Source organism: Micromys minutus (assembly GCF_963924665.1).
Source record: "Micromys minutus genome assembly, chromosome: 4".
Taxonomy (NCBI): domain Eukaryota; kingdom Metazoa; phylum Chordata; class Mammalia; order Rodentia; family Muridae; genus Micromys; species Micromys minutus.
Genome location: NC_137973.1, coordinates 36,318,094 through 36,331,855, shown reverse-complemented (window position 1 = coordinate 36,331,855; position 13,762 = coordinate 36,318,094). Strand labels below are relative to the sequence as shown.

General features: G+C 46.5%; 1 protein-coding gene across 1 annotated transcript in view; it reads right to left on the bottom strand.

Annotated features, from left to right (window-relative positions):
• Nucleotides 1-8,433, bottom strand: part of CASQ2 (calsequestrin 2) — a 56,716-nt gene extending 48,283 nt beyond the window's left edge. The window contains exon 1 of the mRNA XM_080915503.1: nt 8,074-8,433. Within this exon, the coding sequence (XP_080771629.1) occupies nt 8,074-8,349 (276 nt within the window). The 5' untranslated portion in view covers nt 8,350-8,433. The remainder of the gene's footprint in view (nt 1-8,073) is intronic.
• Between the last annotated feature and the right edge of the window lie 5,329 nt (nt 8,434-13,762).

Genomic DNA, 13,762 nt, shown 5'->3' with positions numbered 1-13,762 from the left:
ATGCCTTCTGTTCCCCTTCTCCTTTCCTTCAGTATTTGTTCAAAAAAAAAATTGCAGATACCCACTGTGTCAGACCATGATCCAGATGCTGGGGCTGGTGACTAGGAAAACATTCTGAACTTTGTAGATTTCACTTTCAATAGAAGGCACTACACTGAGTGCAAGATATCACCCCACGCACTGTGGAAAAAAATAAGAAGGGTAGAGGAGAAGGGGGAGGGGGAGAGGAAGGGGAAGGAGGAGGAGAGGAAGAGGAAAGAGAAGGAAAGGAAGGAGGAGGAGAAGGAGAGGAAGGGGAGGAGAAGGAGAGGAAGGGGGAGGAGGAAGCATCTTGGAGAATGTGGTTTATATACATGAGCAGGGAGGTGACTCTTTTGATAAGGTACTCTGGGTGGTTTGAATAAAAATATCCCCCATAAGTTCACATATTTGAATGATTGGTCATCAGGGAATGATATTGCTTGAGAGGGATTAGAAGGTGTGGCCTTGTTGGAGGAAGTGTGTCATTGGAAGTGGGCTTTGAGGTTCCAGAAAGTCTATTCCAAACCCAGTCTCTCTCTTCCTGCTACCTGCACATAAGTATGTAGAACTCTCGGCTCCTTCTCCAGCACCATGTCTGCCTACGTGCTCTCGTGCTTCCTGCCATGATGATGATGGGCTGTAAACCAGCCCCAACTACATGCTGTCATTTGTAAGAGCTGCCATGGCCGTGGTGTGTCTTCACAGCAATGGGACACTGACTAAGACAGAGACTCTTAAACATAGATCTAAAGGAAATTGCTCCTTATCATTTCCAAAAGAGGAACCTGATAGACGTCAGAGGCCATGTCACCTGCTGCAGGTGAGATGACGACTTTATGGTAGAGATGAAAGGACAACTTAGCTTCACCCCACAGAACACTTTCTAGTCTGCTCTGAGCCAGCTCAGTGCTTTGCAAACCTCAGTGTGCCTACAGATCTTCTAGGGATCCCATGTAATGTATATTCTGATTCTAGGATGGGCCGTGAAAGCCTCCGTTTCCAGCACACCCTTGAGAAATGCAGTGCCATTGGGTCTATGGGTTTAGTACCAAGGCTTAGGCAATCCTCAGACTTGGCTGTACGTTAGCATCATGCGGAGAACTCTTTACCTCACTTGCAGTCGGACATATAAGGATGACTGAGCATGCTCAGAAGTTGTGGTGTCTGGCTGGGCAGATAGCACAGTGTCAAACCTTTGCTACAAAGCCTAAGGACCTGAGTTCTATCCCTGGAGTCCATATAACAGTAGGAGAGAACTCACTTACACACTTTGTCTTATGACCACCACATGTTCACTGTCTAATGTGGGCCATGCCCACACAATAAATAAGAAAACAAACAAACACTAAGGGAATTGAAAGGTGGATGAGCATTTAAAGGCTCTTGCTATTCTTCCTAAGAAAGAAAGTTCATTTCCCAGTACCCACGTTGTGTGGATCAAAATCAACTACAACTCTAGCTCTTAGAGAACAGAAACTGTCTTTTGGCTTCTTTAGGCACACACACACACACACACACACACACACATAAATACACACATATACACAAACATACACACATACATACACATATACACATAAATATAATAAGCCTTTAAACTTAAAAACAATGTTTGAAAAGAAGCTACTTTTAAGAATAAAAAATAAACCCAGGGAGCTGCTGAGAGGGCTCGACATGTAAAGGCACATGCTGCCAAGGAGAGAACTAACTCCCAGATTTTGTCTTCTGACTTCTCACACTCCACGGTGTGCCCAGACACAAGTAAAGAAATACATGTGAAGCAATGTGTAATGTTTCGACATCCTTACCTATCCCAATTAAAACAGGGGCATGAAATATAAACATTTTTAAAGCCCCGTAGGTGTTAGCTGAGAACTACGGAGACAGGCTAAGATGATGCTGGAAATTCCAGAGGCAGAATGAAGGGTCCATTTTGGGTGAAAACAGCTGTATCCCACAGGGATGAATTTCTCCCTCTGCAACCAGCATAACAAAATAAGACACCAATTCCTGTGCACCTTCTATAGTACACAAAATTCTTACAAGTTTGCTTTCACTTGGTTCTTTTAATTCAATGTGTTTAAGGTTATATGGTTGATCTTACAGATGTGGTGTGAGGGAGTAAATCTTTGCTCTGGATCGAGTAATGAATCAATGAGAGAGAGAGTTAAAGCTCTCTGGCTTCCTTATTGCATTCAAGGATGGGCATATAAGGGTGATGGTGTTCTTAGAGCACATGCATGTGGCTTGGCTATGTTTCTATTGCTGTGACAAAAACACCAGGGCCAAATCAACTTACAAAAGACAGTGTTTAACTTAAGGCTTATGACTCCAGAGGAGTAAAGCATGCAGCCATCACCTCGGAAGCAAGGCAGCAGGCAGCCAGGTAGGCATGGTAGAGGAGCAGTAGCTGAGAGCTTTCATACCTAGATGACAACCATGAAAGAAAGAGAGAGAGAGAGAGAGGGAGGGAGGGAGGGAGGGAGGGAGGGAGGGAGAACTGGAATGGCACAGGCTTTTGAACCTCAAAGCTCACTCCTAGTGATATTGGACCTCCTCCAAAAAAGGCCATGCTTCTAAATTCTTCCAAACAGTTCCAGTAACTGGGAGCCAACCATTCAAATATATGAGACATGGAGTGGGGCTGTCTTTATTCAAAGCACCAAAACATGTGAGACCTATCAGTGATGCTAGATCCATTGCTGTGTTTGAGGGGGTTATGGTAACACTAAGCTAAAGACTTTCCACTGGCATACAGATCAAATGGGGACTTAGTAGGGTTTTATTGCTATGGACACCATAACCAAGGCAGCTCTTAGACAACATTCAATTTGGGCTGGCTTACAGGTTCAGAGGTTCAGTCATTGTCATCAGGGCAAGAGTAAGGCAGCATCCAGGCAGACATGGGGCTGAAGGAGCTGAGAGTCCTACCTCTTGTTCCAAAGGCAGCTAGGAGAAGGCTGGGTTCCAGGCAGCTAGGATGAGGATCTTAAAGCCCATGCCCACAGGGACACACATCCTCCAAGGCCACACCTACTCCAACAAGCCGCAGCCCCAAATAGTGCCTTTCCCTGGGCTGAGCATATACAAACCATCACAGGGACCAACACACACATACCTTTGAGGGAACTCAACTGTGAGGGATACTGAAGTCTAAGTGAAGTGACCTAGGAGACTCAGCGAAGAGCTGCAGAACCCTGGGATTCACAATTCTGTTTTCACCCATGGATCATAGAACCAGCCTCCCACTTCCCCACAAGGTCTTGTGGGGAATTGTGCTAGAGTTTCCACATACAAACTGTAGTATTCAGGCCGTGTTGTAGAGTGGCCTATGTTGTAGTGCTGGAAAATCAGTTATCAGAACAGATTTCTTGCTTTACAATAGGCCATTTCCAAAAGTTATAGGCTGTGAGCCATTTAATGTTCATTTACTGTTTCAAGGGATGCCTTGCAGATACTATGGGATAGCAAACACAGCTTTTCACAAGGTGATCGTCATAAGCAGTAAGTACAGGTGCATTCTCAGAGGGAATACTAAAGAGAAACCCCAAATCTTTGGCCTCAGATATAGCCTGTTTGAAGGCACCAAAGTAACTGGTGTCTGTGCCAAAATTCTAGGTGGCCTGTTAGCCCTAAGGGACACAGTTCACCCCAAACAAATGGACCAGTTCTGCCTACAATAAGGAAAACATTGGTCTTTTATCACCCATCCCCCACCCCATGTTCACTTTGACACACTAAGATTACTATGTCTTCTGAGAGCACTAAATAAGGATGAATAGAACATTTTCATGTTCTAAAGCATCAATTTGCCCATGAGATCCCCGAGACTACCATCTAACAACTGAGTTGTAGGTTGGTCTACTGTTTTTCTCACCTTCCGACCTCCCCAAGACACAGCACACAAAGCTGCAACTCCTTCCTTAATTTAGAAAATGGGAAGATGGCACAGACACATCATTTATGGAAGAAAAAAAATACATGAATGGCAAATAATTTCCAAGCCAGGTGTGGCAGCACACGTCTTTAACTCCAGAACTCAGGTGGTAGAAGCAGGCATATCTCTTTGAGTTCTGGGCCAGCCTGGTCTACACAGTTAGTTCCAGGACTGCCAGAGTTGTAAAGTGAGACCCTGTCTCAAAAAAATCAAAAACAAACAAACAAAACCCAAAAATGTTCATTAAAACTTTAAAAATCTAAACAGACTAATTTTTAAAAATGCTCTGAAAATTGTGCCAGACCCTATAAAATAGGAAAAAGACCTTGTGAAACGTGTACAGCCATACAATGAAACACTATTCTGATGCTGACATGTTTACAAACACGAAACTTCTTAGTGATGTACAATAAGGCCGGAAACAAAGCACTGTGGATGCTGTAGTCCTGACTGGAATTGCACGTTTGGGCGAAGCGACAGCGTTGGAAACACTTGTTAGAATCCTGGCCATGCCCTCTTGGCCATAAGAAGTTTTATGGCATCCTTCATCTACTTATTTTTTTTAATGTATTTTGAATTTCTAAAGAAGCCTGTGCTACATGGCTATGAAGAACCCAGCCAGGAAATAAGCTTACCATCTATTTCAGTGAAGGGCATGTATTCATTCTCCTGGGAGAGAAGATGTTCTGAAAGGACCCAAGAATGTTCTTCCCTTTGACTCTTAGACAACTGAAACAAAAGACCCCAAAACCTGGCATTTTTCCAAGAATGGATGTCAAGAAAAAAAAAATCAAAAACACAAACAAAAAAAAAAAAAGCCAAAAAACAAAACAAAAAATCCCACTGAAGTCTGGTGCCAGCCAGAGGAGGATCCTCGTCCTGGAAGAGATTTCACATGGTTCTGACAACTCCCACACCCTCTTGCTGGACAGGCTAGATCTCGGTCAGTGATGATGGGAGAGACCACACCTTGACCAGGACTGCTTAACTTCCCGCCTTCTATTCAAACCTAACCCTCCTTCGAGGATCCCAAGGATGAGCTCTGGAGTCACTGAATCCCTTTGTTCCTTTCCCTAGTCTGGCCATGCTGGATAAGCCTCCCTTTTCTCTTTCCCATGTTTACCTGTCTCTTTAATTGTACTAATTATGACAGGTAAGAGTTGAGCATAGGTTGTTACTGCTCTCAGGGCCAAGGCTCTGTCTGATTGAAGAACTCCAGTAACAGCTGCATCCCTGAAATGAGCTGTGCAGAACAATCTAAGATTCCCTTTGAGTTCTAGCATTTCCTCCATTCAACAAGCATGCACAGGACACCCATGCAGAACTATGCACTGTGTGTGCACTGACCCAAAGCTTGGGGAGTCAGACTGGATGGAAAGCAAAACTCAAACGCCTTTTACTTGTCCTTTTCCTACTGAGCCTTTCATGGCTTCACTGTGTCTTCTCCTATCAAAACTTCCTTCTCTCCAGAGTTCAGACTCTGCTCTGCTGAATGCTGCTGATGCCTGTATGGATGCTGTTACCCGAAGGGACTTCACCAAGAAGAAACAACAACAACGAAAACAATAATAATAGCAGCCTTATTCTAAAGCAGTCAGGACTCCAAGGATAAACTTTAAGGGAAAGCTCACAGAAGCTATTTAAGAGTGGCAGACTCTTCCTCTCTCTGCCCCACCCCCAATTGTTTCACAGGGAAATTCCTGCTTCATGACCCAGTATTCCCCTGTCAAACCATCCATGTACCCACACAAAATTCCTCTTACTGGGCATGCCCAGAAAACCTTACACAGCAACCTCCCTCCCCTTTTATTTGCAATTTTCTCTAAGCTAGCTGAGAGCCACACTGCTTGCAAATAGCCAGAAATAAGCAATGCACAGCCTTAAACTGAACACAGGCTTCCACTGGGGGCCCTGGGACGTATCTTCAGAGATGAGGGCAGATGACTACTTGCCCCTCAGTTGTCACAGTGACCTTTTGAGGAACCTGTGAGCCACCTGAGTGTCTCCTTTTCTCTGTATCCACAGCATGAAGTAATTATTACTCCAAGGCCCCTCTCCAGGCTGTGTCCCGAGTGGGGCTTTTTCTGGGCCTTTTGTGGCTTCCCTAAGAGCAACAGGTAAGATATACATGTAGGCCCACACGAATGTGGGGTTTTAACAGAATATGTTGGCCCTCATGTGATAAGCTAAGAGCTCCCCACTCCTGTCCTTGAGTTGTATTCTGCAGCTGTTTGTACCTGAAAGTGGGAAGGTGAGGTGTTTCATAGGACAGGCTCGGCTTTTAAACTACGAGAACAGTCTGAAAATGGAAATCGGTTCCTTAAGAAATCCAAGTATCCCCCAAGTAGTAGTATCAGCATGTGAAGCCTGTGTTTAGTTGCTATAAATGTCTGTGTGATCTAGGTCGAGCAGGATTAACACAATAAGACTCGTGGGAAACTATGTTCCTAAGCCACTAGATGGGTAGGAATCTGGGCTCCCTAGAGCTTTCCAGAGTCATGGCTGACACTGTACTGTCCTATCTACAGTGAATAGTCACAGCCCTGGGGCTAGAAAGACCTCCTTATAAATCCAGGTTTGAAGTACAGGAGAAAAACCTAGCACAGATGGTGATTTTGACTAAGGAGGAAACTTAGGGGGCCCACATCAACTTGCAGTAACGTGTGCACATGTACTATTTAATAAGAGTTGTCATTGTGCCCTGGCCATGGAAGAGTCCTTTTGAGTCTGGTTTAACGAGTCCATGATGCGATTACCAAATAAAATCTCTATGGTTTCAGCTACATATTTCATAAGACAGATCTCAGTAACCGAGAAAGGTGGTTGGCAACAGAGATAAGTGTCCATTTCATGGACTTTGCAGCAGGTGTGCTCGGGCCATGTTCTTCTCTCAGCCAGTTGCTTTCCCCATATCAATAGCTTTAGGACCCACTTTCCTTCCATCTACTGCCCACAGAAGGGACAAAATTGCTCCCCTCTCCCCAGGGTAGATAGAGCCCAGGAAGAACATGGTAGCTGTGGAGATATTTTTAAACACGAGCACTCTCCGCTGATTAGGGGGTACTTTAAATTATGAAACGCTTTTTCCCTCTTTTAATGTGACTTAGATATATTCAGGTGGTTGGCTGGATTTTATTATAGTCATTTTTCTTGAAACTTTAAATCTCACTGGTTTTTATATGGCGGGTTTGCTAATCGCGTCATTTGATTAGCCTGATCACCCTGTCCTGTAGCTGTGTGCTGTGCCAGCTGTGGGGACTGGGGGAGACTCTCAGCAGCATGGGTATTCTTGAAGTGTCAGTGGCCTTCAGCTGTCCAGGAGGAGATGCAGAGAGTCTTTCTGTGGCGCTTGCAAAGGATTAGAAATGCCCCCACCCTCAGTGCCAGATGACCAACAGCTCATGTAATACAGATAAAATAAGAAATTACTTCAGTGTGGGCTCAAAACTCGAATCAAGAACTTTCTGTGGGGATAGAAACCTGTTTGTTAATGAGTACACAGCCCAGAAGAGCACACACCCACACTGTGAAGTTGACTGGGTCAAGGACATGGTTACTCTCCCTCTGACCAAGAGCAGAGACAAGGCCAAAGGACCCTGGTTTCTTCTCCAGGGTCCAAGGGAGAGCGTGAGAAGAATGTGGGGAGTTAGCGCTGAAGGGACTCACAGGAAATCCCTCAGTTTCCTTTAGGCCAGTGGTTTTAATGATAGTTGGAACATTCTAGAAAAGGGGTAGGTGGGACAAGAACCCCTGAAAAATCAGGACATGTGGAGAAAGATCAATTGTTTGGAGCTTGGCTGCTGGGCCTCCCATTCTGCCTCCCACTGATTCTGCATGGCTGAGCCTCAGCTATTTGTCCTGAGCAATGATTGTCCCATTCCCTGGATAAAGAAGGGTCAATGTGCAACCTCTTGACTCCCTTCCATCTTAAGAGTTTGCCCCCATGGTCCACTTCTGCAGAAAATGAAAACAAAAGTTCTGTTTATGTGAGACTACAACACATGGGAACTCTGCACATATTCTCCATGCCCTTGTTCCCTCATTCCTGTTAAATGCCACACTGGTACCGATGCTCACTCGGACAGGTGGATGCTGCCCCCCCCATCCCCACTTACCTCCAATACAATCTCCTTCAGTTGGAACTGTTTTTGTGCGACCTTGTCTGAAGACACAGGTTCGTGGTAGTAGAGACAGAGCAAATCATATCTCTTCAACATCTGCTTGAAGTTCTTCTCAGAAAGGCTGACCACTCGGTCCTTCCCATCGTACGTGGGGAAGTTCAGCCCCTCTTCTGCCCTGCTAAAGGACAGCAGATAAGCCCCCACCACGAGCAGGTAAATCCTCTTCATTTGGGAAAAGTCTTGTTTCTCAGTCCCCAGAATAGAGATCATGGAAGACAGAGTGGAAGGTTCTTGGAGGCGTTGCTAAGCTTGGTTGGGGAACAAAGAGGCTGACCTCACCTCCTTGGTCCCGCAGCTGTGTAGTAGTGAGCTCAGAACAAACTGGAGGCTTAATGCACACATGCGCACAGAGCAAGAGCCAGGCAGCGGCTGGGAGGCCAAGCCCTAGATACCTTGCATAGCTCTCCCAGCCTCTGTCTCATTAAGAACTCCATTTTTAGGATGCAGTTGTTTCGGGCTAAAAATAAATCATGCAATGAATAATAATTTTTTTAGAGTCAGATATGACACCGTTGAGGGATTTGTCCACACAGCGTGTCAGCGGTGGATGGGCGGTGGGCCGGAGGGGAGTGGAGGGACCGTATGCGAGTGAAATAAAAGAAGCACCAAAGGTCTAAGAAAAGAAGGAAGCCCATGGGTGTGAGTGAGAAGGGAGAGCAAGAGGTGGTGATGGTGCCAATCAGAACGTGGGACTCTTAGAGCATCAGAAATCCCAGGTAGACATGGCGTTGCTCAGTCTCAGGAGAACCACGCAGCCTCTTTCTGCTGCACTCACTGTCCCACCAGGGCAGGCACACTCTCCACACACCTTTCTAGGTCCTCTTGGAAGGCCAGTGCTGGCAGCACCATGTCCACATGTCCTTGCCCGGCAGGGACACAGAGACACGCTCTCCTACTAACATACAAAGGTCTCGGAGCACTTCCGGCCCACTTTCCTTTTCAGTTCTCCTAGCTGAGGGCTGCAGAAGAGCTGCTGATACATTTTAAAGTCACCTTTTAAAAGAAGTTTTACAGGTCACCACAGGAACATCCTTGGGGTCTCTGCCAACATCCTCTCTCACCCCACATCCTCATTAACTCTTAAGACAAGATACTGGTTTTTTCATTAGCAACAGAGCGATAGGCAGTTTTTCCAAGCTGGGACAGACCAGAGTTGCAATCTCCACTCTGCCTTCTCAGTGGCTGGCTGACTTGGGAGGACCATGGAGCTTCTCTGAGTCCCAGACGCCCACCGTTTAACGTGGGGGAAGACGGTAAACCCTGGTGTTTAGAACACACAAGAGGAAAGAGCCTGGCACAAAGCAAGTCCCCGGAAACAGTAGTTGTTCTATGTGACTCCTCACTGGGGTAGGTGGGACATGGGTTATGATAATTTGTCCATTTCTAATACTGTGTGTGAGGCTTGGCCTGCCCACTCTCTATGAGCTCAGCCAGCCACTGTGTAGGCCTGATTCCTGTGCACTAAGCATATGAGCTGACTGAGTGGGATGCTGTGCCTTGGGTGTGTCTGGGGATCATCGTTCTCAAAGCCCCCCTCCCCCCACACACACCCGTTGCTCTGGGCCGTGTGGCTTCTCATCCTTCAGATCTCCTTTGTATACCCCACAGGTGGCTCTTTGGTACTTTCTTCTGGTCAGATAATGGTTCTGTCTGCATGCTCTTCAGAGGAGATAGTGGCGCTTAGGGATCTGGCCAAGGTTTATCTTCTTTGTGCAAAAAAAGCCCGTCACTAGCACCTTTCCCTCGGGCTGGAGGAGAAGGCTAATCCCAGTGCCCTGTCTGTTGAGGCTCTCTACTGCTATGAAATTTCTGGTCACCCTTCAGTTTTATGTGCAGATAAGTAGGGCCCTGGTGAATCCAGCACTGATGACGCCCACGGAGCCCAGTCCTCCCAGGGGCACTGTCCTTCCAGGGGCTGTCTAAATGAAGAGTCCTGAGCAATAGTCCTTGCTAAGCCTGCAAGATTCTTCCTTCCTTAGACTGACTACATAGGTGGGGGGTGGAGGCAGGGTGGGGGTGGTGTGGTGGGTATAGTGTGGTGTGGTGGTGGTGGGGTAGGGTGAGGTGGGTGGGGTGGGGTGTGGATGTCTAGTCTTTTTGAGGTCAGCTTTTCGAACTGTTCCCAGTTGTCTGAATCTCACTGGGTTACCTTTATTTAGAAGTCGCTCTACTTTTTCAATATATAACTGTCTCTTTTTCCCTTTCTGTTCCATTTCTCCCCACCCCCACCCCCTACCTCTTTAAAACCTTTAATGCCAGGGTCTTTGCATTTCATATTCACCTGCTATCAAACTCGGGCATCATAATCTGTGCCCCAAGTTAGATCCAGCACCTGTTCTCAAAAAACCAATTAAAAGAGTCAAATTAAAAGTTGGGAGCAGAAAACAGGTTTAGTCGATACAGTGGGAAGCAGAACAAAGAGATAGCAACCCCTTCAAGTCCATCTTCCGGGTCTGAAGTGGGATTGAAACTTAAATAGGGGCCAAGGATACACCACCTAAGTAGGGCACCCTTTGCCATGAGGGTGTGGCCTCTAAGTGTAGGTGACAGTGTATGTGTTTGAAAAGATAAAACAAGAAAAGTCATGTGGGGCTGGGTACTGAAGCCCTTCCTGTTTGGTCCCACCCATCACTGGCCTTTCATTGTCTGGGCTTTGAGCTCATCCTGTAAGGTGGTCTAGCAAGTGTTAGAATTCTGCATAGACTTCCGTGGGAGACAAGTTCCCTCTCCGGCTGCTGTCCTTCCTTTCTCCTAGTCCGAGATTTCTAGGTAAGTTCCCATGTCTTTGGGGCCTATTGTTTCAGAGACTGGGAGAAAAACGAGTCTCTAGAATGTTTTCCTTTCTGCCCAGCTTCCTACAGACTCAACCTTCAGGACTGCAAGGGCAGAGGGGGAGCCGTCCTTTTAAATTGATCGATCATTCAAGTCTGGCTTCTGTTGATGTCTGACTTCTCCAGTGAGAAGTGCCTGTCAGTGGGGAGCTCTGTAAACCCATTCTCTGAAACACCCACAGTGTGGAGGGTCCATGGGCACCCACTAGTGGGTAAAAGTTGGGAGGGCGAACCTGTGTCCACCCTGTAGGGAGAAGAGCGGGTATTTTCCTGCCTGACCCCCACCGTAGCGGCCTTCCCTCCTTTGTTTTCCTGGTGCATCTTCTGGCTTTATTCTTCACCAGCCTTACGTAGTTTTTAAACATGGACGCTGCATCTATGTCTAGATCAACCTGCATGCCTCAAACCAGCATGCCTCAAACCAGCTTTCAGTTCCCATCGACACTGCCCAAACTGGTTTGTAGCACACAGTAGGTCTGTGTGGGTCAGATGAAGCCTGTAGGGTTGGTTATGTGTGCATTCAATGGAAATTTTCAGTTTTCTTCTGTTTGATTTTGAACAAGGAAAAAAAAATAGATAAACAAACAAATGCAGATATATGTTCATTGCCACACTGTAATACAAATCGTGGCTTTCTGACGATTTCTATTTCTTATCTCTGTGAATGGGCACACCTAGAATCCTCCAACTGCATCTCTTCTGTCTTGAAAGGTGGCCAGATGATTTCAAGAATACGAATCGGGTGGATCGTCACTATCATCCACTTCACGGGTAAACTGGGACTCACAGCCATGGCGTTTGCTTTACTGGCCAATTACACAGATTTTTTTTCTGGAACATCTTCTACTGGCCACCTTTTGGGTGTAGGGAGTAGACACACTGTAAACCTGGATTCATGGATGCATATCTTGGGGGTTGTGGGGAGAACATCATGCAGTATGTCACATGGAAATATGCTCTCAAGAAAAGTCGAGAAAGACAAAAGGAAAATGACAGACACTGGTTAGTTGATGCAAGAAAGAAGTTAAGGGACACAGAGGCAGGAGAATCATTGCAGCATCAAGACCAACCTGGTCTATAGGATGAATTCTAGACCATCAAGACCCTTTCTCAAAGAAGTAGAGGAAGAGGAGGAAGAGGAGGAAGAGGAGGAAGAGGAGGAGGAGGAGGAGGAAGAAAGCATGATGTATGGTCACTTGTCTTCAATAGGCCAATTAAAGAGACAACAGTATAAAGCAGAGAAAGGCGATTTATTCAATATGGCCACACCAGAAGAGAAGCAAATTAGTGGGTGCAGGAATTGTCTCATGCTTCCCAAGAGCTGTGAATGACTAAGTCCTGGTCAAGGTGGAGAGATCCCTGTCTGACTCTGGTCTCTATTGTCTGTTTCCAGTCTCTACTGAGAAAAGACCTGACACATTGTCAGAATGCTGTGAGCCCCTCCTGGAAGACAAGTCTCCCCTCAGACACCTTCCCGCTCCCAACCCCTAGCAATTCATTGCCATGAAAATTCCAGTTTCTTCAGGTCCATTGTTTCAGTGGTCTGGTAGCCAAAGGATGGAGGGACAAGGTGTCTCTCTAGACTTCCTTCCTGCAAGGACAGTTCCATACTCAGAATAGACACCATCAGAGATGATGTATAGAAGGGAAGGATTAGGCCAAAGTCAGAGAAGAGGCAGGGAGAGCCCAGGGACTGGCCATACTCTCTCCAGCTCTAGGAAGATGCAGGCCAGAAGGTCTCCGCTGCCCCTCCCCCAACTTTACTTTTCTATGGTGTTGTTCTTTTAAACACACACTCTCATCTACACTTAAAAGTTCGCACCTATGCGCAGAGCCATAGGTCCGCTCTCCTGACCCATCCTTGGCTCTTAGATTTCCATGTGAAAAAATAGAGTCAGATTTTAGATCTTTCTGGTTCTCAAGTTTTCTAATTGGTTCTAAGTTCCTCAGAGGACAGGCCTGGGACCTCTCCCCGGCTGGGCTGGATTTGAGGAAGTGTGGCAGGCATTCCCTGTTTGAGGGGCAAACAGTCCCTACAGTGACTGCCTCCAAGGCACCAGGCACTCTTCTTTGACTAAATACTCCACCCAGTGGACACAGAGAATATGGCATCTTTCTCTGTGTAAGCCTTGGAACCCCCTGTTCTGCCCTGGCCTAGGGGAGAGCAGATACTGGTTTCCAGATCCCCGAGCAGCATGACTAGCCCAGCACAAGTGTGGTAGCTGCCTGAAACCTTTCTTTCCTTGGAGCTCTGAATGTCAGCTGCCCCTTAGGAGCCTTTCCAGTTCCCCAGCATCTGGAAACTTCCAAATGGAATTTAATACAGAGAGAGCAAGCAACGTTAGGCTGACAAGCCCCAAGGCCCCACTAGCGTGATCTGAACCCTGCTTTTAACAAATGTTACGTCCTTGGGGAGAGGGTGTCAGTCTAGACTGGGCTGCCATTCACTTCCTGATACGTGGCACTTCTCCTTGGAAACATGCCTCCCACTGAGGTTCCTATCCTCTTAGATAGGCCTGAAGGTTACTGGATCAGGAAACCATCTGTTACCAGCTTTCACTAGCCTGGGCCCGGAGCAGAGCTCAGTAACAATATATTAAGTAGCACCGTGGAGCTACTTTGTGTCTGGTCTTTTCAAAAGCACTGCAAATTTATCCTTTTTAGCAACTCTATGAAGCTGATAATTTTACTCCACTCAGTTGACAGATGGGCAAGCCTAGGGATAGAAAAATCAAGTATATTGTCCGAGGCCATAGACCTAGCACTGGCAGAGCTGGGGTTTGAACCCAGCT